This window comes from Antechinus flavipes, chromosome 3, assembly GCF_016432865.1.
Source record: "Antechinus flavipes isolate AdamAnt ecotype Samford, QLD, Australia chromosome 3, AdamAnt_v2, whole genome shotgun sequence".
NCBI lineage: Eukaryota > Metazoa > Chordata > Mammalia > Dasyuromorphia > Dasyuridae > Antechinus > Antechinus flavipes.
The window spans coordinates 234,508,043-234,535,761 of NC_067400.1; the positions used below are offsets into that span (position 1 = coordinate 234,508,043).

The following is a 27,719-nucleotide window of genomic DNA, read 5'->3' on the forward strand; positions in this document are numbered from 1 at the left end:
CCAGTAGTGAAGTGCATTAAATGCTAAGTGGAGAAGTTTTTATTTGATCCTAAAGATGTTAGTAAGTTACTTGGGTTTGAGTGATGGAATGACATGGTCTGAGTTTGTGTTTTAGCAGTATTATGCTGCCAGTTATTCAAAGATAGATTGGAGCGAGGGAGAATCTTGACACATGAAGATGGATGAAGGAAAACAGGATGAGATTCTTAAAGTGATATAGAGGATATTCTTAATATGCAGTGAAACTTAACCAGTCAGTAAGGATTTATTGAAGTATTTTGATCAAAAAAATGAAATGATCAGGGCTTGGTGTAACTAATATTAATCTAACAAATTGAATGGTTACTTACTAGGACTGCTTTCAATGGAATGCATATGTCACCTGGGGACATTTGATTTTTAAAGTTTCATTTGAATTCATAGAAATCTGTGAGTTTAGGTTAAATGGACAGTAATGCTCTTTAGCTTGGAAAGAGGCAGACTTTTCAGGAATCTCAGTAGAGCAGGAATTTGGTAATGAAAGTTTCTGCCATTGTGATGTTGAAATTGAAGGGGATGGGCATATTCGAGAGATTCAGACAGCTGTTCAGTGGGGCTGGTGGGCAAAATACATACTTTTCAAGTTTCTTAAATCAATTTCTAAAATTGGAGGTGAGAGCAAAGTCTAGTAATGGTGGGGAATAATATAGCACATCACTGTCAGAGTTGTTATTAGACTATAACTTAGAAACTCCTACTTAGAATCCCTGAGTCATTCATTCAGAGTTTCATTTATTAGAGATTTCAGCAGTCTTAGTCAATGAAATCACAGTATTTCTTCTTTCTATAATTATGGATATGTAGTGATGACCCTATATGTTTTTAAAAGGTAACCTTCCCCACAAATATTTACTTGCTCTAGGGTATTCATGTGCATCATTACTTTATGTCATTTATGTAGCTTAGGAAAAATGAGATATATATGTATGTATATGCATGTGTGTGTGTGTCTATATATATATATATATGTATATATACACATATATATGTGTATATATACATATATATATATATATTATATAGGTGTCAGATTTAAAGTGCATCAAGGAAACCAGGTTTTTGCTATAATAGACATTGAGATTTCTTAATATTTGCTATGTAAATGATTCTCTTCTAAATATCATAGAAAACTCAAGCTATTAAGAGTCATGCCTTTAGCTAAAAAGAAATAAATGTTAAGATATTACTCTTTTGTGAAATCTTGATACGTAACATTTTTATAACTTTGCTAAATATGAACATTTAAATTTATAACTTTGTTAGTTATTTGAAGATTCTTTGAAATATTTTATCACTCCAAAACTAACATTTTTATGAAAAGCGTGAGAAGTATCCCATGCTTAATAATTGATTTCAACTCAACAAACATTATTGAGCACCTGCTGTTGCAACATCCTTCGGAAATATGTACTAAATTTACAAAGACAAAAAAGCTGAGATTTTCGTCATTATCATCGTCCTCATAGCTAGAATATCCATAGAGCTTTTAAGGTTTGGAGTGTGCTTTACAAATATCTCATTTATCCTCCAACCATCCTTGGAGATGAGTGCCATTTTACAGATGAGGAAACGGAGGTTGGAAGCAATTTAATGATTTGTTCTGGGTCACATCTAGTAGGATCTGATGCTACATTGAGCTCAGGCCTTCCTCTTCAGATTAAACATTCTTGTGCCACCTAGCGCCACTGGAGAATACGTGTGTGTGTGTGTGTGTGTGTGTGTGTGTGTGTGTGTGTGTGTGTGTGTGTATTAATACAAGGTGATTTGAAGAGGGCCCAGCAGAAATAAACATCTAGGGTGATCTATAAAGGCTTCACAGAGATATGACTCTTGGCTAAAGATGGGAAGATTCAAAGGAGGGCATTCTAAACGTGAAGTGCAGAGTGGGTTAGGAGGGACTGACTAGAAGAACTTCAATCGAGCTGTTTTTAAGCTTCTGGTAAATTTTTTTAAACTTCAGTTTTTGAGTTGTTAATCCAAAGTAACTTGGCTTAATGAGTTTCATAACTGTCTGTATTTTGGTAACATAAGAATCTGCATATTTATTTTGCTTCATGAAAGGAATTCCCTTAATCTAGGGAAAAGTTAATGCTTGTGGACAAGAAGGTACCTAATACAAGGTCCACCTTTTTATTGATATAGTATTGCATAAATTCTTTTTTGATAACATTTTCTTTTTTTATTATATCTGTAGCCCAAGGGGAAGATTTCTATAATATGGAAGAAAATTAACCTAATTGTTTTTAATCCTTTATCAGTGTAAGTAGTATGGCTTCATTGGCTTGTTTAAAGTATTGAGCATTTCTAAGAGGTTATATATAATGAAAGTTTCTTGAAGTCAGGGACCATTCCATTTTTTTCTTTGAATTTCTGGCACCTTGTACAATACCTGGCCCACAGTACACAGTAAATGCCTATAAATTGATTGGATCGCACTACAAAAACACATTCCTGTGCAGAATGACATACATGTGTGGTTTTTCCATGTTGCATGAATGTCAGTATTCTTAATTAACATAATTATCAATATGACTCTCCATGTTATAAAAGCTTTCTACATTTAACAGAATATAGAAAGGAAAGTAACAGAAATACAAAAGTGATCCAAGCAAAAGTCCTAGAAAACAGGAGTAATGATACCTTTCTTCTCCAATAGAGAATAGTAGAGACATATTACAAAGAGAAGTTGTTAGTTTCTATAAAATTATAATTAGCTTTAGGTTATGCCATATTTGCAAGGTTTAATAATTATAATCCCATCTTATAATACTTTTATGTTAATGTTTCTAACAGGTAATACAAGTTTAAATTAAAGAATAAATAGTAAAAGATGGGATAAATATGAAGAAGTGTACATTTGTAGCAATGCTAAGTGAGCAGGAAGAGATTTCTGATATTAACATATTCAGAGTTTTGAATATGCAGGTGTGGTATAATTTTATACCTAGTCATTTTGCATGGTTTTCTTTTAAACAAAACTAATAGCAAATAATACAGTTTTAAGATTTTTTACCTGATGAAATCTTTTCATGTTTAGTAGTTTAATTATTACATAAAGGGAACAGTGAGAAGTAATTTTTTTCTATCAACTTGTGTTGACTTTCTTTAAAATTTTTATTTTCTTTTTTTAACAACTAAAATACAAATAATTGAGATAAAAGAACAAGAAAAAGCATTATATAAGAAATTATAGGCTATTGGTGTTTTATTTCATAGATCAAGATAAACGAATTAAGTTTTCGTCAGTAAATATTTGTTAAGCTCCCAATGTGTGCTATCATTGTGCTAAGCACTAGGAATAATACATATGTAGAAAAATGGACAGTACCATCAAGGAGCTTACAATTTTTTTTTTTTTTTTCAATTTGAGGCAGTCAGTATTAAGTGACTTGCTAGGGTCATACAGCTACTAAGTATCTGAGACTGGATTTGAACTCTAAAACCTGTGTTGTATCCTCTACACTATCTAGCTGCCCTAAGCTTACAGTCTAATGGGGAAAGATAAATATACTAAGGCAATCTAGTATTTAATTCATGTCCATGATAGAGAAGTCTCATAGTAGTTCAGCTAGGTGAGAAATAAGATATCCGAGTTGAGTAGTACACTCCTTCAATGGAGGTATTAAGTTCATGGGTTCAATCAAAGAGGCAGAAGGTGATGATGAAGTGGATCAGATCTTTGCCACTACAGAAGGAAAAAAAATGCCTAGTAGTGGTATTACTGTTGGCTCATAGGGTGTTTACATTGTAATGGGTTTTGAAATTCCAAATTGTTTTCCTTACTGGTTAATCCAGTTTATGCACAGTTCTACAAGCAGTATTCCTGTCCATCCACAACCTCCCCAGTAGTTATTATTAATTTATTCTTTTGTCATTTTTAGCCAAGCTGAGAGGTATAAGGTGTAACTTCTGAATTTTTTTAAATTTATAGTTCCCTTATTTGTGACTTGAACCATTTTCTCCCCTCAAAATTGATAGCTTGTATTTCATCATTTGAAAATTGCGTGTTATTAACTTAGACCATTTATCTACTAGAGGCACGGTACATACATATATTTGTATAAATTTCTTCATATATCTTAGTATACCATAATCCAATAAGTTTTCTCTCAATATTTTCCCCCATTTGTTTTTCTTCAGATTTTTTAAAAATTATTTTCCCCAGCTACACGTAAAAACAAATTTAAAATAGTTGTTGGTTTTTTTGCTTGTTTATTTGAGTTCTAAATTCTATCCCTCCTTCCTCTTCCCTTTTTCCCTGAAATGGTAAGCAGTCTGATAGAGATTATTCATGTGTAATCCTATAAAAATTTCCATATTAGTCATTTTCTACAAAAAAATCTCAAACAAAAAGGAAAGTGAAAAATAGTATGCTTTGGTCAGACAGCATCAGTTTTTTCTCCATAAGTGATTTTTTATCATGAGTCCTTTGAGATTGTATTGCTAAGAATAATTAAATCATTCACAGTTGTTGATAGTCCAGTATTCTTACTTTGCATAATGTCTTATTGGTTTTGCTTACTTCATAAGTCTTTTCAGGTTTTTCTGAAATCATCCTGCTTGCCATTTTTTTATAGCACAATAGAATTCCATCACAATTACATAAGTTTGTTCAGCCATTCACCAGTTGATGGGCATCCCTCTAATTTCTAATTCATAGTCACCACAAAAAATAAATATTTTTGTGTAGTTTCTTCCTTCCTCTGTCCCTTCCTCTCTCCCTCCCTTTCTTTCTTCCTTCCTCTCTCCTTTCCTCCCTCCCTCCTTCCCTTCTTTCTTCTCTCCCTTCCTACTTCCTTTTCTCCCTTATCTCTTCCTCCCTCTCTCCCTCCCTCCCTTCCTTCTTGCTTTCCTCCCTTTGAGTTACAAACCTAATTGTGGTAGTTTTGGATCAAAAAGTTTGCATGGTTATATCCCTTTTGGTTCTAACTACATTCACTTAGTATGACCAGAAGCTTTTCAGTTTTTTGTAGCCAAATTATTCATTTTATCTTTGATGAATATCTCTCTTTCTTGACAAGATAAGAATTTTCCCTAACCATAGTCACAAAAGGTATCCTTGTCCTCTAAATAGTTTATAATATGATATTGTTAGATCATATATTCATTTAAGATTTTTTATAGTGTGCAGTATAACATGTTGGTCTAAACTTAAATTCTGCCAGACCACTTTTCCTGTTTTCCAAGAAGTTTTTGTTGATTAGAAATCCCTTATACCACTGGTGTCTTTTGTTTTGTTTTGTTTTGTTTTCAAATACTTTACCCATTATGTTTGATTACTTCTGCAGTTTGACCTTTCTCTTGTATTGATCAACTTTGCTCCTTTTAAAAATATTTAATAAATTTATTTATCGTTTTATTTTTCCCCAGTTACATGCAAAAACAATTTTAAACATTTACTTTTAAAACTTTTGAGTTCCAAATTCTCTCCTTTCTTCCCTCCCCATTCTCCCTTATTGAAAAGGCAAGTAATTTGTTATAGCTTATACGTGTCTAGTCAAACAAAACATTTCCATAATAGTCATGTTGTGAAAGAAAACCTACCCCTTCCCCAATTTGACTGCCCTTCTATCACCCCCAGGTCCATACCTTTCTTATTCCCTTCCCCTCCTTTTTTTTTTCCTGTATGGTAAGGTAGATTTTTGTATCCAATTAAGTATGTATGTTATTCTCTCTTTGAGCCAGTTCTGATGAGAATAAGGTTCACTATGTAATGCCGGAGAAACTGAGGCAAGATAGAGATTAGAGAGTTTTTAATATTCTATTTGAAAGGGAGAGATTTACTGGGACCAAATGGATCCATGGTTTGGTCCCAGGGCTAAATGAGACTATAGTCTCTAAGAATCCAGCAAAAAATTTGAGTTCTCAATGACATATATACACATGGTTCAGATACAGTGGGTAGACAGAGGCAGGGACAGAGTCAGAGTGCTAAGAGCAGTCTGACAGGGTGGGGAGAGGCACTGCAGATGGGGATAACATAATGGGGGGAGGCACCAGACATGGGGAGAGGTATCTTGATAAAACAGTATCTGATATTCTGATAGATTGGGATGGGGGGAAGCATGCTGATATTCTAAAATATAAGATCTTTTATCCTTATCAAATATTCTGATGATTGAGAGGGAGCGGTGGTTGAGCAGAACAATTAGAAACTGAGACAGAACAATTTAGGGAAACCGAGACAAACAATTTAGGGAAACTGAGGCAGAACAATTAGGGAAACTGAGTCAGGACAATAAAAGAGAAATAACTGTGGCACAACAACTCACTCTCCTCTCCTCCTTCTTTTCCCCTCCACTAAGCTTTTTCTTGCCATTTTTATTTAAGATAATTTATCCCATACTGCTTCTCCCTTTTCTTTTCTCCTATTACATTCCTCTGCTATCCCTTAATTTTTTTTTTTTGATACCACCCCTTCATATTCAACTCTAATTTATTTTTAACTCTATATATTTTCTTTTTAACTGCCCTAAAAAGTTTTTAGGTGTTTCAAATATCATCTTCCCATGTAGGGTGTAAAACTGTTTAAGCTTTAGGTCCCTTATGATTTCTTTTTCTTGTTTACCTTTTTATGTTTCTCTTGAGTGTTGTATTTAAAAATCAAATTTTCTTTTCAGCTCTTATCTTTTCATCAACAATAGTTGAAAGTCCTCTAATTCATTGAATGCCAATTTTTATCTCCTGAAGGATTATACTGTTTTGTTGGTAGAGGATTTTGGTTGTAATCTAACTCCTTTGCTCTCTAGAATGTCATATTCCAAACCTTTTGATCTTTTAATATAGAAGCTGCTAAATCTTGCATTATCCTGTCTCCACAATACTTGAATTCTTTCTTTCATCTGGGATTCTGGATATAATAATCTTGGAAATTTTCATTTTGGAATCTCTCTTGAGAGGTGATTGAGAGGAGAGGATATCCTTCAATATCTATTTTACCCTCTCTTTCTGGAATATCAGAGCAGTTTTTCTTGATAATTTTCTGAAAGATTATATCCAGGCTCTCTTTTTGATCATGGCTTTCAGTATAGTCCAACAATTTTTACCTTCTCTCTCTTGGATCTATTTTTTAAGCCAGTTTTTCCCCTGGGATCATGACATATTTCATGTCTTCTATTTTTTTATTCTTTTGATTTTGTTTTATTGTTTCTTGAATTCTCGTTATGTTCATTAGCTTCCATTTGATAATTCTACTTTTTAAGGATTTTTTTTTCCCCTTCATGGAACATTTGTGCCTCTCTTTCCTTTTGGCCAATTCTACTTTTTAAAGTCTTCTTCTTCTAATTGTTTTTTTGTATTTTCTTTATCATTTAGCCTAGTCTATTTTTTTTTAAGTTATTAGTTTTCTTCGATTTTTTTTTTTTTTTTTTGTGCTCTTCTATAGCCTGAGACCATTTTATTTTTTTTAGAGGTACTTTTAGGGATCTGTAAATTTTCAGTTCCTCTGAGATGATGTGATCTAAGAAGAGGTGTATTTAGTCCTCTCCTGGTTTGTGAGTGACCACAAGCACTCTTCTGCCCTGGAACTATGAGGAGGGTAACCGTTCTGGTATGCTAAGGCTCCTTTTTGCCCAGGCCTGGGTGCAAGGATGGGCAAAGCAACAGAGGCCAGCCTCAGTGTTAGTTGGAGAGACCCCTGTACCCCTGTCAGTGCCTTCTGGCCAGTTGTGTGACCTGCTTACTATCTTTGGGCCGAGAGCTCTGGAAACAGCCCCTGCCACTGCTGTCACTGATTCACTTTGCCCCAAGGCCTATTCTAGTTTGCTGGGGCTGGATTATCTTGTGAATCTCCGCTCAGTTCTTACTACTGTTTTAAGTTATTAAAGATTAAGACTGCACTAAGATTTTGGGACACCATACATATTAAGTTTATGTGGCAGTCTAGTACTAACCTTGCTTGTCTGTATCCTCTTCTGAATTTTCTCCTGTGATTCTTTAAATGTTTCATTTGTCCTCTATTTTTGGCATTATTATTGTAGTCCAATAAAGAATTCATTTATTAGTTGATGGTTACTAAATTCTCTTCCCAAATTCTTTTGCCACATTGTGACTTGGACATAACTCCTAGGTTCTTGAAGGCTATCCCAGCAATGCTTTCTGGTAGGTTATATAAAATTAGAAAGTCTGTCCTAGTCTAACTAAAATATATAGGGCCTAGCCTACTTAAATCCTGAGCATCTCATTGCCAGCAAGGGCCAACTGCATAAAATTTCATTTGTGGCAACTTTTGTAGCTAAAAATATAAAATTATCCTTAGTTCTCCAGATACTAAACACATTATGCATATTCATGCCTCCAAATGCATTTGTATACATATACATAATTAGATAGTTAGATATCATAAACTGATGTCATAATGGAGTTTGCCAATGCTAGTTGGCAAGAAAAGTACTTGGACTTAACCAAAAATATAGAAAAGAAATTTATGCTGTTTCCAGCAAAGAAAATTAATAAGAATGCCCAGAAAGCTATGGAGAGAATCAAGGGATAAAAGTATCACTAAAACCCAGGGAGGGCACTGATGTCTAGAAAAGTGAACAATATCAGATGTTATAAAGGGTTCAAGAAGAATGAAAGGAAAAAAAATAAGGCAGCTGGTATTAAACAATTAAGAAATCATTGTTAACCTTGGAGAAATCAGTTTCTGTTAAGTGATTTTGATGCAATCCATAGAGAGCTTTTTCCAGGAGTTTGTCTGGGAGAAGTAGAGAGGTATAGGGAAGGGGATATTATAGAATCAGTTGAAAATTTTTAAATCACTTTTGGAAACAGAACAGAAGTCAAAGAAAGGAGAAACTGAAAATAAAAGAGAAAAAAGGATGATGATTGAAAGGGAAATTTCTAGAGGAGACAGGAAATTGGCCAGCAGATATTATATTTGAAAAATAAAAGTTCACCTTTTCCTCTGTGAATGGAACTGAAGTGGGATGGTAAGGTTGAGGAGGTAGTTCTAAGTGTAGAATTGGGAAGAAGAAGGAGCTGGTGATGGATCCTCTGTAAATAACAATCACACATACACCTCCTTCAGTGGATGACTTCAACTTTTTCAGGGAGGCATGAAGGTAGACTTTGTGGTTTGTGAAGCCAGTGCCTTGAGGAGAGAAAAGCAGATTTAGAACTTATATTTTGGAAAGTGAGATAGAAGATCAATCACTGAAGAGTAATAAGCAATGAAGGCTCAGTTAAGATTAATTATTGTAAACTTTTAATGAACCCAGACAGAATGGTTGTGTGGCTTTCTCCATTGATGTTTAGCAGCATGTATAGTATCAGCTATATTCATCTCCACTTCTTAGAGGAACGATGAAAAAAGTAACCTTCATAATGATGTCAGAAGAGCTCAGCAATAAATTTAGCCAATAAACCCATTAGGAAATAATGTCCTTTATTTAGGGCAAAGACCTGTCCTCAGCATTTAGCACTGTTTTCTGTGCTAGGTACTTGATTAATAAATAAAAAGTATTAGAATATTGGAAGATCAGTTACAGTATCATTCAAGAAAAAAGGAGGAAAAAGTGAGACTTTAATGAAAGAGGGCAACAGAGTTCAAAATTAAATAGATTGTCTACTGATTCTATTTTGATTTCTTTTTTTCACTCCATGATAATAAAGCTACCATCTATCATATACTAATAATAATTGTCAAGCACCAATGTAGTTTGCCAATACCAATTGGCAAGAAGAGAACTTAGATCTAACCAAAAGTACAGGAAAAACAATTTGTGCTGGCAGCAACATATTATTTAAGACATTTAGAATCAATTTTAAAATATTTCAGTAAGGAATAGATTCCAAAAGAAGGGGAAAGATTAATGCAGTTTTATATTTCAGATTTGTGATCCTGAACTATCACCAAATTCTGACCTAAATGAGATAATAATTATAAAGCACTTAAATACATTCCTGGCACAAAGTAAGCTGTATATAAATGTCACTTACTATTATCATTATTGTTATGTCTTGATAAGAATTATCTGCACATATTCAGGATGTCATTGGTAACAGAGAGAACTGTTAGCTTTTATAAATGAGGATCTAGGTAGTACAGTAAATAGAATATTAGATTACATATCAGGAACATCTAGGTTCAGATCTATCTTCAGACACTTAACTAGCCGTGAAACCCTTGGCAAGTTCCTTAATTACTGACTGTCTAACTTCTGACTATCCTTAACTGTAAAAAAGGGATAATAATAGTACTTACCTTACAAGGTCATTGTAAGTATTGTATGAGATAATATTTGTAAAATACTTAAAGTGACTGGAACATAGTAAGCACTTAGTAACATGCCTTTTCCTTTCCCTTTCCCTTTTCCTTTCCCTACCTTCTTTCTTATAAATGCTTTTCTGTGGAGCATCAGCTGACTGATGGGTAGAGGACACAGCATACCACTGTTTATTGTTTGTTGATTATAAAAAGCACCTGACTTGGCAAATTTCAGGATTTACTTTAACAAGGTATTGAGATCATGAAAGAATTCCTGATAAATGGAGAGATTAAAAAAAAAATCAATTATTCCTTTGATTATCAATATCAAACAAAACATAAAATACAAAGACATTTACTGAAGGTATTCATGGAAGTTATATTGGGAAATTTTCTTTTCTTTTTTTTTTTAATTTTATTTTATTTTATAATAACTTTATATTGACAGAATCCATGCCAGGGTAATTTTTTTATAACATTATCCCTTGCATTCGCTTCTGTTTCGATTTTTCCCCTCCCTCCCTCCCTCTACCCCCTCCCCTAGATCCTATATATGTTAGATTACGTTGCAGTATATCCTAGATACAATATATGTTTGCAGAACCGAACAGTTCTCTTGTTGCACAGGGGAGAATTGGATTCAGAAGGTAAAAATAACCCGGGAAGAAAATCAAAAATGCAAATAGTTCATATTCGTTTCCCAGTGTTCTTTCTTTGGGTGTAGCTGCTTGTGTCCATCATTTATCCATTGAAACTCAGTTAGGTCTCTTTGTCAAAGAAATCCACTTCCATCAGAATACATCCTCATATAATATCGTTGTCAAAGTGTATAATGATCTCCTGGTTCTGCTCATTTCACTTAGCATCAGTTCATGTAAGTCTCTCCAAGCCTCTCTGTATTCATCCTGCTGGTCATTCCTTACAGAACAATAATATTCCATAATATTCATATACCACAATTTACCTAGCCATTCTCCAATTGATGGGCATCCATTCATTTTCCAGTTTCTAGCCACTACAAACAGGGCTACCACAAACATTTTGCACATACAGGTCCCTTTCATATTGGGAAATTTTCAAACAAAAATGTGATTTCTTTTGTCTACTTAAAGTTCTCGAATGCTCCTGTTTGCAAATAATCTTATGCTGGTTATGTTAAGGTGTAGAATACTTTGGAAACTTGCCAGTGACTTCCCTAATCATTCAAAAAGAAATTTTCCTAGTAGTCATTGTTCAGTCATTTCAGTGATGTCTGACTTTGGCAAAGGTGCTGGTTGGTTTGCCATTCCCTTCTCCAATTCATTTTCAGAGTAAGAAGCAGTGTTAAGTGACTTGTCTAGGTTACACAGTAAGTAAGCATATAAGGCTGGATTTGAACTCAGAAAGACTCTATGCACATCTAGCCGTCTCCACTTAGCTGCCCTGAAGATTGTCAACAGACAAATCACTTCACTACCAAACTTATGTGAAACCGTAATAAGGGAATACATATATTACCCAGATCTGATTCTGTGATCCCATAATTCTTTTTCATTTTTCCTTCTTCATGGTGCTACAATATCAATTGTATCCAAGTACATAAATGGATAGTTTTGTTTATTATAAATTATTAAAAGTAAAGCAGGTACTCTGTATTAAAATCATGTGTATTTTGGAGAATATGTAGGAATGCTCAAAACTGAATGATTTTATATTTTTTAATAACTTCTACATAAGCAACTTTTATTTAAAATTTCATATAAGATGACTATATTAAAGAAGATTCTAACAAAGGAAATTTTGTATTAATGTTTGAGAGTCATTTTGGAGAACTTTATAATTTTTAATATACTTTAGTGCTGAGAAATATTATGTAATTTTAAATGTATTTTGTCCAAGAAGAATACTAGGATTTATACTTGAAATTTTAATGAAAAATAATAATTTAATGTCTTACAGGTTTTTGGCTAATTAAGCAGATTGGATACAATATAGTATTAGTGAAACTCAGGTTTTAGTTTTACTCTTTACACAATCCAAATTATTATAAATTTTAAATTAGCTTCAAATTAATGTTTAAAGATTACAAAGTACTTCTCATACATTATCCTTTTTCTTTAGAGATATCCTCTGAGGTCAGCACTACAGGTGCTTTTTTTCCTTTTTTAAGGATGAGGAAGCTGAGACTCAGTGATTAATCATCGACCCAGAACCACACACTCCTTATTTAACTTTTCTTTCCACTATGCCACACTGCTTATGAAATCAGGGACTATTATTGGAAAGGAAAAAAAAAGAAAGCTTATTATGTATTATCCTGACTGGCTCCACAATACTTGAAAGCTAATGTATTAATGAGATGATATTGGTTCATGATTTAGGAACTACTAGGGTAGATTATTTCTAGATTTCTTTTGAAAGATTATTGGTACATAACACATCTACATAAATACTCTAAAGCTTTGCTTTCCAGAGAGTTCTATTCTACCTATCAGATACTTAATTTGTTTGTGCTGCTCTACATAAAGAGGATTCCCAAAATGATCACTATGGCATCTGATTAAATTTTGCCTGTATAAAATTGAAAAGTCTTCTGAGGAAGACTATTTTATTTACTTTTTTATTGTTTTATTTTACACGCTCATTAATTTAAAAAAAAATATATACATTTCTTTACGAATTATGCTGGGAGAAAAAAATCAGAACAAAAAGGGAAAAGCCATGAGAGAGAGAAAAAAAGAAGTGAGCCTAGCATGTGTTGATTTACATTCAGTCTTCATAGTTCTCTTTCTGGATGCAGATGGTCTTTTCTTATACAAAGTTTATTGGGATTACCTTGGATCACTGAACTACTGGAAAGAACCAAGTCTTCATACTTAATCATCGCACAATTTTGCTGTTATTGTATACAATGTATTCTTTGTTCTGCTTGTTTTGCTTAGCATATTTATGTAAATCTTTCCAAGCCTTTCTAAAATCAGACTATTCGTAATTTTTAATAGAATATTAATATTCCATTTCTTTCTTATACCATAACTTATTCAGTGATTTCCCAATTGAAGGGTATTTATTTATTTTCCCAATTCTTTGCTACAACAAAAAGAGCTTCTGCAAATATTTTTATACATGTGAGTACTTTTCTTTCCTTCATGATTTCCTTGGGATACAGACCCAGTAATGACACTCCTGGGTCAAAAGGTATACACAGTTTGATAGGCCCTTGAGCATGGTTCCAGATTGCTCTCCAAAATGGCTGGATCAGTTCACAATTCTACCAACAATACATTAGTGTCCTAGTTTTCCCACATCCTTCCCAACATTTATCATTGTTTTTCCTTGTCCGTCATAGCCAATCTGACACTGAGGAACCATTAATACTTGAAAATAGCTCTTGAGTTTTTCAAAAAATTTTCTTGGCACTATTTAACTGATTTAGGAATGATTGATATTGTATAAAATTACATTTGGTACTACTATTTATTCAAAGGATATTTTGGTGAACATAGGGGAAAAAATTGTTATTATTGTGTTTCTCCTTCAACTTTTATAATGAATGTTAGTGGAGAGATATAGATAGGATTTTTTTTTTCAATTTAACTTTTATTTTTTATTAAAATGACATCAGTAAAATGTGTATGGCTATACATCTGGTTTTTTATCTGCAGAGAGTAAGAGCATTTGTTGACCTCATTTTATTGTGCATTGCCCTTGTTTTTTGTTAACTGTTTTGGCATGAGTCATAGGTTACAAATCTGCATGTTTCTTTCATGATAGAACAGAAGAATAAATTTGATTTGATTTGATTTTGAATGTTATATTACCTATCTGTGAGATAGGATGTCTTGTAAGCTTTACAATAAAATCCTGCTTTGAAATGCATGGTTTTCTTCATATATTTTTTATTTAATATATAATTCACTATTGTTATACCTCTCCTGTTTTGTGTGGGCTCAGACATTGAAACTTTACTGCTTCTCGCCCCCTCCTGAGGAAGAAACCAAAACAAATAAAAAAAGCTGAATCTTGGAGGACCAGCACACCACTATACATGTTTTATATTTAGTTTTGTCTCTGTATACCTCCTAGGATGTTGTACCCTGTTTTTTCCCATAAATGTGGAGAGTCTGTAGGCTATAATAAAATATTTTTCTTTATTCAGTAGTCTCTACAGCCTTATTCTGCCAGGATCATATGATCACAGAATTTTAGATTTAGAAATCTAGATTTTTAGATTTAGACTTCATGTAGACCAAATAACTCTCCCATTCAGGAATCTCTTCTATAACCCTTTAGGTTAGGTTAGATGGCCATCCAATCTTTATTGTTACAAACACTAGTGGTAAATGCTTACTTTCCTTTGAAGGTTATGAAGTATGTAGAATATATAGTCCCTCTTTTTTTTTTTCAGCTCATCATAACACATTCATAAACTCTGAATACAATATGAGATGAATTTATTAAACTATTAAGTAATAGGCTTCATAATTGTATTTTATAGTTTGGATTTTGAAACTCAACCAATTCTTTAAGAATAGAATTAGTATAGACAGTTATGTATCATGATATTTTCATGTATATAGGGTAGTAAATAAATATGAAAAATTAAATTTAGATTTAAATTTATTTTATTTTTAAAAATTATTTTTAATTGTTTTTAAATTTTACAAAATTTTAGCCTGTTACATATGGTATTTACACACAGTTGCAGTCAAAAGATAGTCTTTAGATAAAGGGAAAGCAGAACTGTACTTTTAAAATTTTAGAAAGTGGTTATTGTGCAATCTAAACAATTTTAATTATAGACCCATTTTTAAAATATGAAAGCATTCTTTGGAAGGTAAGATCCATGTAATTTTCATTAAATATTCCTTATTCTTAGCAATTTATATTTCTCCAAACCTTTTTATATAAGAATGAAATAAAATATAAAATGTTTTATTTAAATGAAATATCTTAAAAGCTACTAAATTTTAATTTAACCTTACTGATGACAGATCAAATGTTTTGTCAATGATAATCAAAATTTTGATTAAAAATAGAAACCTTACATATTCTTAATTTCTTTTAAAATATTACACAGATTGTGCTTGACTAATTATTGCTTTGCTGAAAATCTGAATGAGCTTTGTATATGAACGCCATACTAATCTTTATGCTTACTGTTTGAATGTTTGGTACAGGAAGCGAGCAGCTGCAAAGCATCTAATAGAACGCTACTACCACCAGTTAACTGAGGGCTGTGGAAATGAGGTCTGCACGAATGAGTTTTGTGCTTCCTGTCCAACTTTTCTTCGTATGGATAACAATGCAGCAGCTATTAAGGCCCTCGAGCTTTATAAGATTAATGCAAAACTCTGTGATCCTCATCCCTCCAAGAAAGGAACCAGCTCAGCTTACCTTGAAAACAACTCTAAAGGTGCCCATAACAACTCCTGCACTGATAGGAAAATGAACAAGAAGGAAGTACAAGGCCCTAGAGATGACTTTAAAGGTAAGAATTTTTATTTTAATTCACATTTGTTTTTTGATGTGTTGTTAAATTATTAAGAAATTATGGCATAATGTAAACCCTTCTTTGTAACATTTTTGGTTTATAACATTTTGGTTTTGATGGATAGCACAAGCATCCATGGTACAAGCTAGCTGTGTTGTTTCAAGCTTTTAATATTATTATTATTCCATGAATTTGTCAATAAATAACACGTTTCTCATGAAATCAATATTATAAATGGTAGGTTACCAGACAGGTCCACATGAATTTATTTAACTCATATTGTACATAAATTTTGAAGTTATAATCCTATGAGCAGAGGGCCACATGGGTACAAGAAGATGTATTCTTCCTCCTTCCTTGGGTTCCCTTAAGCAAAATTTCAATGAAGTGAAATTTAGCATTCTCCCCTTTGCCTTTCTATATCTCCTTTTCCCACATAGTTTTATGAACTTTCTCCTAAGAGCACAGATCCTACTTCACAAGAATGCTCTCTTCTCTAGAATTATCTATTTTATACCCAAATCTCTAAACTTTGGGTTACCTCTGGGTAAAATTTTTGCCAATTTTAAAGAGTTAATTCTCCTAGAAGTATTTGATTTTCATTAAAGAATGCTTGTTAATATAAATGAATTTCAAATTGATAGGATAAAATAGAAAATTTTAGGTTTCAGGTAAGAGATTAAAAAACAAACAAACAAACATGTAGAGTAGTCTTTCCTAAAGGCAAATCATCCCTTCCTAGAAGTTGACTTATCCCTGATTTTCATTGCTTTTTCTTTTTGACTTTTGTATCTATAAAATACTTATTATTATCTATTATGTCCAAGTTTTTTTAAATAATTGTTCTTATGATAGTTAAAACCATTTTCAAGCAGAAAAAATTCATAATAATAGTGTTAATAAGATGACTATATATTTGTTCAGTCATTTTTTCCCCTCATGTATCCAAATCTTTGTAATAGTTGAAGCACCGAGAATTTCCATGATTTAAAAAGAATGAAAATTTTATATAACATTTTCCACAAATTTAACACAAATACTTTGTAACTCCTTTGTTCTTCTCCCTGGTTTTTTCTACCCTAATTACTCAAAGAATTCTTGCTACTTTACTTTGGATTAATATTTGCTGGCTTGACAAAAGCTTGAAAAGTGCTGAAAGTTGGTATCATGGAATGTCTTGTTCAGACTTCTTATTTTACAGACAGAATTTAGATTATTTACCAAAGAACACATAGCTCATTAGCTAAATTGCTAATATAAATGAATTTCAAATTGATAGGATAAAATAGAAAATTTTAGGTTTCAGGTAAGAGATTAAATTCTTTCAATTTAATATCAAGTTAAATTTAAATACTTACCTCTTAGAAAAAATGTATGCTAACATATGCAAAGTTGAATAGCCATTTCTTTTAGAATTCAGTTCACTATAATTACAAAAATTTTCAAGAAATTTCAATTGGCTATCAATTTCTCTAAACTAGGAAAAAAACTTATTTCAGTTCAACAACCCCATATTAAATACCTATTTTGAGCAGTCTAAGATAATCTTTTTAAGCTATGTCCCATTTTCACATGGTTATTAAAAAATGAAGTTTAGTTTGTAGGATTAAACTTTCAAATTCCAGTTTTAAAATATTTTTGAAAAAATAATTTGCTAGATGTCAAGCTGCAAAATCATTTCCAGGAATTTTATTAATATAGGCTTATTGTATAACACCTATGAGTGCAATGAGACAAAAATCTAAATATTCTTGCATTTAATCCTAAAAACAGTGTTATATTCAGGCGGTGTTGTACTAGGATTCTGTTTAAAAGATTTTCTTTAATGACAGAGAAATTTGACATTTGACTAGTTTGATGTCTTTGTCCTTTGGAATTGAGTTGTTTGTATTTTTATTTTATTCCTTGATTTTTTTTTTTGTTTGTTTTTTTTTCAGATTTTTTCAGTTAATTTTCTTCCCAGATCTATATAACAACTGAAGTTAAAATTTTCTTTTTCCATTCCATATTTAACAGAAGGGTTTCCTTATTGTATAGTAATATAGCAATTAAGTATATGTAGGTCCATTAAACCCCTTGATCTTCAAAGTGTTTTTGTGCTTCCCATTTTTCACTAAAGTAGGGAAAAGGAGCAGTGATATTAATGAAATAAAATAGTCCATGATAATGTGAGAATAAGACAGAGAATGCTGTGGGGGGAAATTATATGCTTGTGATTCATAGATTATAATAAATAATCATCTAATCATGATCTAGATATATGAAAGTACTTAAGATGAAGCTAAACTGTAAACTCTTAAATAAATAAGAAAATCATTAAAATCATAATGATAATGCCGGGGAGAAATCAATCTATACTCAGAAGTTCCTAAGATAGGCTTATAATAAATGGTAAAGTTTAACAAGAGATAAGAAGACATTTAAAAATAATTTCTTTAAAAAATTATGTTGTAAATTTTTTAAAATTTTAATACTTGATTTAAAAAGACAAATTGGGTTAAAAAAAAAGGGTTTTGTTTTTCAGTTAGTAGATTGTGAGTAGATGTCCACAAAATTTCTCCAGATCAGTAGAAAGAACAATTATCACATTAGTTCTGTTTATGTATTTTAAGTTAGTTAATATTTTTAAACATCTTAGCTTGCCAGTTTTGAGAAAGAAGTTACTGGAAAGTAGGGCAAAATGTATTATGCTTCAGCCGTGCTATTGAATAGCGATGTTTCCTAACATCTTTATTTGCTGTTTTAAGATTACAAAGTGCTAAACTTGCTTTGAAATATTAACTATTTAAGTTGAAGAAATAAGAATGCTTCTGTAAAAACATTTTCATTTTCATTTTTTTTTTTTTTGATCGTGGAAAAAGGTCTTCCTAAAAATATTATTGGTTGCTTTGTTCGTATAAGCACTTGAGTTGCTTGTGCAAGGCAAAATTTTGCTAATTCATACTGGTTTTACTCAATTTACTCTTTTAATATAGTTAGTTCAAGTTGAGTTTTCCTTTTATACTCATTTTCTCTCTCTTCTTCCTTTCTATCTCTCCTATTACCCCTTTCCTCCTCCTTTCCTTGCCCCCCCCCCCTTCCCCACAATAGTCCAGTGAATCTGTGATCTTAACATTTTGGCAAATCCTTCCAATAAAAACACATAACTTTTTTATTTTTTGCCCATCTGTTCATGTCTTGTCTATATAAGTATGGAGTGGGGAAGTATATAGGTCAAGCAGTACTCACACAGACTGTCCATTGACTGTCCAGCTTTTCCCAAATATCACTTTAATGGCATCCTTTACCAGCACTTTTCCAACATCTTGACTTAGAAAACTCCAAATTAGCAGTATTTATTTTGTATTGGACTTCTCTGTATTTTGTTAAATATTTCTCAAATTTTAATTTGATCCATCCCAGAAACTTTACATATTTGTTCTAGGACTTGATATAATCAGTACTTTATCATTCTCAAATTGGGGGGGGCCTCACCATATAAAGAGGAAACCTCTTTAGCTTAAACTGTGGGATTTAAACTTAAGGACTACATCTCTTGCCTTAGGATAGCAAACATGTCAATATCAAATATATGTCTCTAGTTTTTTGCCTTCCTTGGTATTAATAATCGCCAGGGTTTTGAACAAGAAGAAGTTTTTCAGGAAATCTTGTATAAATTTGGTGGGTCCATGGGAGACAACTTGTTAGAGAAAAAACTTTAAAGTCATATTTCCCTCCATCAAATATAATGTTTTTATATAATTAGCAAATAATAGGATGTACCATTATAGTAAAAAGAGGTGGGGTTTTTAAAATCATTTTTCTCTTTGTTACTCTTACAATTTCATCATTAAACCTTTAGAATGATTTTGTTTAAATGGTTCTCTTGCCAGCTTTCAGATTTGTTTTTCCTTTCACTTCTTTTGTTGTTTTATGAGCTGAGTTTTTCTGTTCTCTTTTTCTACCTAACAAGTAGATCAAGTGTTATTGAGTAAAGTGGCTTTTAAGCTCTTTATTTACTTATAGAATTTGATATACATCAGTTAAATTTTTATATGAAATTGATGTAATTGATTTCAGTGTCATTTTCTTCTAGCCATTCTCCTGTTCTCCACTGTTTTCCTCTCAGATCAATGGCTTATTTACATTGATCAAGTTAGAGTTCTGATTGCATACCATATTTTTTTGGTCACTTTTATCCTTCTAATTCTGTATTCATTTTGACTTTTTTCCCCAAGTAAGTCAGTAATCTTGATTCTTCAGATACTCCTGACTTTGATTCTTAAGACAGTTTTGAGGTAGTCAATGCCCATTAAAATCAGTTTCATTTTTTAAAAATTAGATACTCATGATATCCAGTGCCTTCCTGATCTTCAAAACTCCTTTTTTTCCCCCCGGTATGTGTGGTAGAGAGTTGTTAGGATTCTGGGTAATCATCACTTTACTGTCTCTTTCTTTCCTTAGTTCTGACTTTACTATCTTTTTGTCTGATTTTACTATCTTAACTTTGGTGCCATAACATTGAAATTATTGAATCTTGGAAGCATATGTTTATTTAATTTAGAGCATCTTATGAAACACTTTATCGAATTTCTTTATTGCTTCTTCAATAGATGTTGTACATTAGCTGCAATTGGTAGTTTTTTGGCAAACACTTAGGAATCCTGTGATAAGAGATGACCAGATGCATCATGAAATGATCTTTCTAGTTGCTTCTGAACTTAGGATAGAACCAACTCTGCCAACTTCATTATTTTCCCTTCCAGAGAGAATCTGTGAGCATTCTTCCACTTAGTTTCAACTTCCTTTTAGGTGATTTTATCTATAGCAAGAATGTCATGATTCATTCTGCTCAGTTCTTTTCAAAGTGTGTCTTCTTTTTGACCACTGGTTGAGAAGTTCATATGTAAAGTTCCAGTAGCTAAGTTGGTATTTATAGAGGGACTAAAACATTGGGATTCTTATTATTCTCTTCCTTCATTTCTGTTATACTGTTGCTGTCATTACAGAAATAGAATTCTCTATTTGTTTTTATTTTATGAGGTGCCATCACCAACCAATATATTAACAAATGACCAGCCTGCCCAGCAAGCACTTCCTGGAACCTTCTAGGACTTTTCTTTTACTGACATAATCTTCAGGAATCCCACATTATCTTCATTCTATAACACAAGACATTGGAGTTGTACTTTATGTAGCAGTAGGAAAAATGTTTAATTTTAATTCCATTGTATTGCTTCCTAGAAGCAGTTTGTTTCTTTGCTTGTAATTGGTTAGATTTGTTAAGAAATGATTAGAGTAATTGAAGGGATTAGAATTCTCATGTTTGCTTTTAGAAAAAATTCAAAAGAGATATATTTAAAGAGATGTGAACTGGCAAGAAGACAATTTGTTTCATCTTATTACTAGCAGTGTAAATAAATGAACCTGTATTTTTCATCCTTTTTTCCTTATCTGTCTTTCTGCCTTTCCCTCCTATCCTGGAGGTAAAATCTTTTAAAGTAGAAGATGTTAATAAAGATGTTAATAAATATAACTTGGTGAAGAAGAGAAGCAATATAGCTTAATGGATAGAAAGTTTTCCTTGAGGTCAGAGTGGATAATCTTGCCTCAGATACCTCTTTGTGATTCTAGACAAGTAATTTAAACTGTCATTGTCACAAGTAACTCTAATATTAATTTCCACTGATGGAAAAATTTTGTTACCCACAAATCTCTCCATTGATGGAGAGAGAAGGCTTTGGATACTTTTCAGCAGTTCTTCTACTCAAGGTAAATTTTACTATGTATAAATGCTAAACTCACTAATAGGTCTTCCTCAATTAACCTTCTAGTTTACTGAGAATATTGTCTTACAGAAGAGATTTCCCTCAATTTTTTTCCTTCACTGCTCAAAACTTTTCAGTATTTTCACTCATTCCTTTGTCCTTTGCTTTTGGCTCAGTTAAATGATAAGTTTATTCCCTGTTAAAATTAATTCTTTTGTATTTTTGAGCCTGAACTCTCCAGAATATTGCTCTGTCAATCATTTCTTTTCTTTTTTGTATCTATAATTTACTTATCTCTCTCCATCAACCTAATATCATCCTTTAACCTTTATCTTTTACAACTATATGTTGTTTTTCCTTTTTGGTTTATGCCAATGATTTTTGAAATTTTTTCTATTTCTGGTATGAATAAATGAATTTTAAAAGCATTTATTAAGTACTTACCATGTGACAAACATTGTGCTACCTGCTGGGGATACAAATGAAAAACCAAAAGGCCTCTTTTCAAAGAGCTCACATTTTAATTGAGGAAGACAACACATAGGAGGGTTCAGCTGCAGGGAGAATGGAAAGATCCTATGATTCTTGGAGGGGAGGAAAGAGGAAGGAAAATAGTAACAGTGCAGATGGTCTCTCAAGAACTTTAGAATCGATTGTATGACATGGGGGACACTGACAGAGACATCCAGCATGCCATGCCTTCTTCAGAGAAGTTGCTGTGCTCTATGAGCAAAGCAGAATTGCATTAGCCTCGAAGAAATGAGAGATGCACAGTTAGAGAAGTTACCCCAGATGTTCATAGAGACTATTTGTGTTTGACCAGTGGCAGAGCACTCTGAGCTCATATTGGTCTGATTCGCCACAGTCAGACCCACAGTAACTTGACTCTACCACAGTGATGTCCCTTTGGTTATCTTCAGGAACAGACAGCAACCAACCAGCTAAGATGGTCATGATGTTTAATAGTGTACAGCAATAGGAAAAATGGGAAAGCATGATGGTACACAGTTATTACTGGGAAGATTATAATTGTTGACTTCCTGCACATAGAATCAGTGTTACCAATCATGTTCATCTCACATCCATGGTTGGGGGATGGCTTTGGTGGGGCCTAGTTCACAAATGTTGATAAGGGTGTAAGTAGGTCTGGGAGTTGGTTAGCCTGAAGCAGAAAAGGGGAAAGTGCATTGTCAAAAAGATTGTTGGGGAATAAGAAATCTCAGTGGGTTTGAGTAGGAACCAGAATGGGGCAAAAAGCAAGTGTTCCCACAGTTTGCTCCATTTGACCCTTTGGGGCCCAGTGGTGTCTTGGCAGGATTGGGCATGGGGCAGGGAGAATGGAGGAAGTTTCTCTGTGTGGCCTGCTTCACTAAGTCCTATTTCTTCATAACCTACTTTCTTTTTAACTTGTTACAGATCTTTTGCTCTTTTAAAGCAGGCAATTAGCATGTTAGGCACTGATTTTGTTCTTTATGCAATTGTAAATGTTGAGAATACAAGAAAAAAGCTACTTACTACTCTTCTCCTTAAGGAGTTTACATTCTAAAGCTGAGGTCCTAAAGATTAACAAGGCTTTTGTTTTTGTTTATATTTATCCTGATTTTTTTTTTAAATAATAGCCTTTGACATTACTGATCATGCTTTCCTTGCTTTCCTTAGCTTCAGAGATAATTGCTTTCTTAGTTTTGCTGCCTCTCTAACATTTCCTTCTCTTTTTCTTTCATTGACATCTTTTCCTTTCCTGATCTTCTTAAAGTAGGTGTTTCCCAAGTTATATATCCTTGACGTTTATCTTTTGGAATATTATCTTCCTTTAAAAAGATCACTCATTGACTATCTTGTCCATGTAACCCTTAGCCAGATAAGAATCCTCTCTACAATCCTCTCTACAATATGCCCAATAATATTTGTCTACTTGAAGGCCTCCAATGAGAGAGAACGTCTTCAATCTCCAAGTGAAGCGCATTCTACATTTAGAAAGCTTTCATTGTTGAGAGGTTTTTTCCTCTCGGCTTCCTCCAGCATCAACTCCTGAGGCCAAGTAGAGCAAGTCTGTTGGCTCTTCCAGCCCTCACATATTTGAAAACAGTTCTCATATTTCCCGCTTTCTCGTTTCCACATGTTTTTGTTGTTCAGTCATTCAGTCATTCCTGACTATTTGTGAGTCCATGGACCATAGCACACCAGGACCTTTTATCTTCCACTATCTCTTGGGGGTTTTACAAATTCACTTCATTGTTTCCATGATCCTCTGTCATCCCTTTTTATTTTATCTTCGGTCTTTCTTAACAAGAGGGTTTTTGCCAATGAGTCATTTTATCATCATTTGACCAAAGTATATATAGTTATGGTATTTGATATTTTAGTAAATAGGTTGAATAAATTGATTGATTTGATCTCCTTGCTGTCCAAGGAAGGGATTTTCAACACCACAATTTAAAAGTGTCAATTCTGTAGTGCTTTCTTTGCTTTCCTCAGAGCAACTCTCACAGCCATGCACTGGTACACTGACAAGAGACATCCAGCATGCCATGCCCTCTTTGTTGACAAGGTGATGCATTTTAGTAAGTTATCCAAATTTCTCAAAGCTTTCCTTCCAAGGAACAAGAGTCATAATTTCATGGCTCCAGTTGCTGTCTGCAGTGATTTTTGAGCCAAAGAATATAAAATCTGATGCTTCCATTTCTTATCCCTCTATTTCTCTGAAAATAATGGAATCAGTTGCCAAAATCTTAGTTGTGTTTTTGTTTGTTTATTTTGATGTCATTTCAAGCTGTCTCTAGCTTTTATAAGCTTACACCCTCATCAAGAAATTTCTTAATTCCTCTTTACTTTCTATCGTCAAAATGGTATCATCTGCATGTCTGAGATTGTTGATATTTCTCCCTGCAACCTTAATTCCAGCTTTTAATTCATCTAATCTAGCAAACCTCACATAACTCTCTAAACTTTTCATATCATATATTGTCTTCATGTATATACATAAGTCCTGTTCCACTGATGAAGTGTAAATTCCACCAGTGGGACTTAATGAAGGACTATGTCTAATTTAAAATTTGCATCAACTTCAGTATCTATCACAAGTCTTTGGAAATGAATGGTATTGGATAAGTCAGTGAATATAATAAAATATTTTTTGGGAGGTTCACATTGCCTTGTCCTTACTACGAGGTCAGCCAATATAATTCTACATCAGAATTACATATTTTTGCATAATCAAGGACGAATTTGCCCCAAGTAGCTGGATTACCTCTACGTTAGCTAGGGATGTCCCTGTTCCTCAGTTATGTATTTAATTTCACTTGGGTATTTTTATTTTTTTAATTTTCAAGTGTTGGAAGTTATTTAACGTAGTGAATGGGATTCTATTTAGCTGAGTATACCCACATACTGACCTTCTAGTAATTATTTCCCCCTCCCTTCCCTATCTTCCATGCACACTTTCCAGAGGACACTTTTGGTCCTCTGACTACAGATTCACAAGCTTTTGTTTAGTTCCCTTATCTTTCCAGCTTCATGTCAGACCTGCTAGAACTTGTATTCCATTCCACAAGCTTAGCCTTAGAGAATCTAATTGATTACACTGATAACCAGTCACTTCCACATGATGATAAGCATTTCAAATATTCTGAAATTCCTTCTTTTTTTTAGTTGATCTAAATTAAAGAAGTTTAGCCATATTTTAAAGCCAACTCATGTAAAGCTTGTTTAATGTAGGTATTTACATTTACATTTTAAATTCTGAACCTATTGATTCTCTTGTGACTGATGATATTTCTGGATTCTTTTTACTATACTTTGAAAGTCTAAAATTTGAAACAAACTCTGATATTTTATATTAAGTTTTAGGAGATAAGTCTAAAGGACTGCTTGCCTTTTTTTTTTTTTAAGCCTATCTTTGAACATATAATTTCATTAAAGCCAAATATACTAAATTCAGGCAATTTTGTTGGTAAAATAAGTAACTTTAAATAATTTTTTAGGCTCTTGTTAAGGGATTCTAAAAAACAACTAGGAATCATTGATATATGATATAAATTTATTCACCACTTCTGTCATTCTCAGTATACTTAAGCAGTATTGGTAATGATCAGGTTGTGAGGGAGATTAAATTAGCAGGTTGGCTCCTTTTAAGTAGCATTTTGTAATATCCTCACATTATTGTTGGGAAAATTATTGTTTTTGTATAATTTGCAGTTAAGTCTTAATAATCGTTAATGAAGACAACTTGAACTAAATCCTTAAAATGCCATTTGTTCTCTTTTAAAGTAAAATACTTATTTTGCATTATAATATCAAGAAATATTCTTTATTTTAAAAAACATTGATACTGCAAAAACTACTCAGTGATAAAACATTAATGAAACTCAGTTCACGATGCCCCTGCCATGCTGCTTTAGTCATACTCTTTGTTATAAAATATAACAGCCCAGGAACAGATATATTTTGATTTCAAAGCAGTTTTAATCACAAACCATGGCTACTAGTCTTTAAGATGTGTTTGAGACTTGGAAGTTCTCGTTCTTGACGTATTTTATTAATTTATTTTTCTCTACCAAAGAAAGTTCAAGCATGAGATAAAAAATTTGGATAACTTTTTCATCTATGATTGTTGTTATTACTCCTTTTTCAGTCTTGTCCAACTCTTTATGGCTATTTGGAGTTTCCTTGACAAAGAAACTGAAAAGGTTTGCCATTTCCTTCTTCAGCTCATTTTACAGATGAGGAAACTGAAGCACATATTTAAATGACTTGTCCAGGGTCACACAATTAGTAATGTTTGCAGCTCAGGAACTCAGGAAGAAGAGTCGTTCTGACTGTAGATACAATCACTGTCCTCTGTATTACCTAGTTGCCTCATTTCATTTATGATTAGGTTTAATCTTACACTTGTTTTACATTTCAATAAATCTTTCCTTTTGTTATGTTCTCTCTCTTTTTTATTAACTTTTTATTGAAAATTTGAATATCATTTATTGAATATTTGAATATCAAGAGAAAGCTTGAAAAAGCTTTTTTCCTTTCATACAATATGAGTTGTTCCTTTAATCCAGAAGTCATTAATATTTTTTCTAAAAGGAAAACAATATACAAGAAAAGAGGAAGCAGATTTTTCTTGCTTCCTTTCTTACTTTATAGGTAAGATAAGGCATGTTTTCATAAAACAATAAAGAAATATTCTTTATTTTAAAAAACATTGATACTGCAAAGACTACTCAATGATAAAACATTAATGAAACTCAGTTCATAGCATTGTAGTATGTACTAGGTATACAAAAACAAGAAAAAAATGTTTCTGTCCTCAAAGGAGTTTACATTCTACCAAATTTAAAATAAAAATAAAAATAAAACAACTATTTTGTAATCAAATCAATCTCAATATATGCAATGTAACTTCTAGAGGTTGGAATTAATCACTAGAGGGATCAAGAGAGATCTCATAGAATGAGATGAACTTTGTAGGGACTTAGCAAACACATGCAGTCTCAGCCTGGGATTCATCGTGTTGTATGGAGGCATGGGGATTGGAGATAGAGAGTTATATAGGGAAAAGAGCAAATAGAGCACTTTAGTGGAACTATAGAGTGAATGAAGGTATGTAATGTGCAATAAGTTTGGAAAGATAGATTGGGAGCAGATTGTGAAAGATTTCAAATCCTAACCAGGAGCTATAGCGAAACATCAAAAGTTCTTGGTAAAGAACTGATGTGGTCAGCTGTGTTTTAGGAATCACTGTAGCTGTTTTCAAGATAGATTGGAAAGGAAAGAGACTTGGATGCAGGGAGATACTGTCACTAGGAGGGGAGGGTAGTATCAAAATCTAGGAGTGAGGTGATGAAAGCCTGAACCAGTGTGCTTGGCCATGTGAGTGGGCAGAAACAGAAAAGAAAGAAATATCACAAACATGATATGCAAGTAAAATTGTTAAGACTTGGTAATAGATATTGGAAGGAAGGAAGAATGAGGAGTTGAGTCTAATTTCAGAATTAGGAATTAGGAAGGATAATTGTGTTCTTGACAAAAATAGAGAAAGGTAGGAAGAGTAGTGAGTATAGTAGAAAAACCAGGATTCACCAGCATAAAGGAGAAAATAGTTGCTTGTATCCTATTGAGTGCTATAACAAGTCTGATGACTGTTTTCATTTTTGTCACAGGCATATTTCTGGGCCTCTATGCTTGGATGGAAGAGGAAGTTAGGAGGGAAAGTGGCTGATTCTATAATGTATTTAGTCTTCCATTTCCCATTATAGCC

At 32.8% G+C, this 27,719-nt stretch overlaps 1 protein-coding gene across 8 annotated transcripts in view; it reads left to right on the forward strand.

Annotated features, from left to right (window-relative positions):
- Positions 1 to 27,719, forward strand: part of UBE3A (ubiquitin protein ligase E3A) — a 112,147-nt gene that overhangs the window by 41,640 nt on the left and 42,788 nt on the right. For 5 of the 8 annotated variants that reach the window (XM_051984654.1, XM_051984655.1, XM_051984652.1 and 2 more), the window contains exon 3: positions 15,406 to 15,716. The exons of 2 other annotated variants lie outside the window; for them this stretch is intronic. In XM_051984654.1, coding sequence (XP_051840614.1) covers positions 15,406 to 15,716 — 311 coding nt within the window. The remainder of the gene's footprint in view (positions 1 to 15,405; positions 15,717 to 27,719) is intronic. One more of the 8 variants, XM_051984658.1, reaches the window with a different exon arrangement.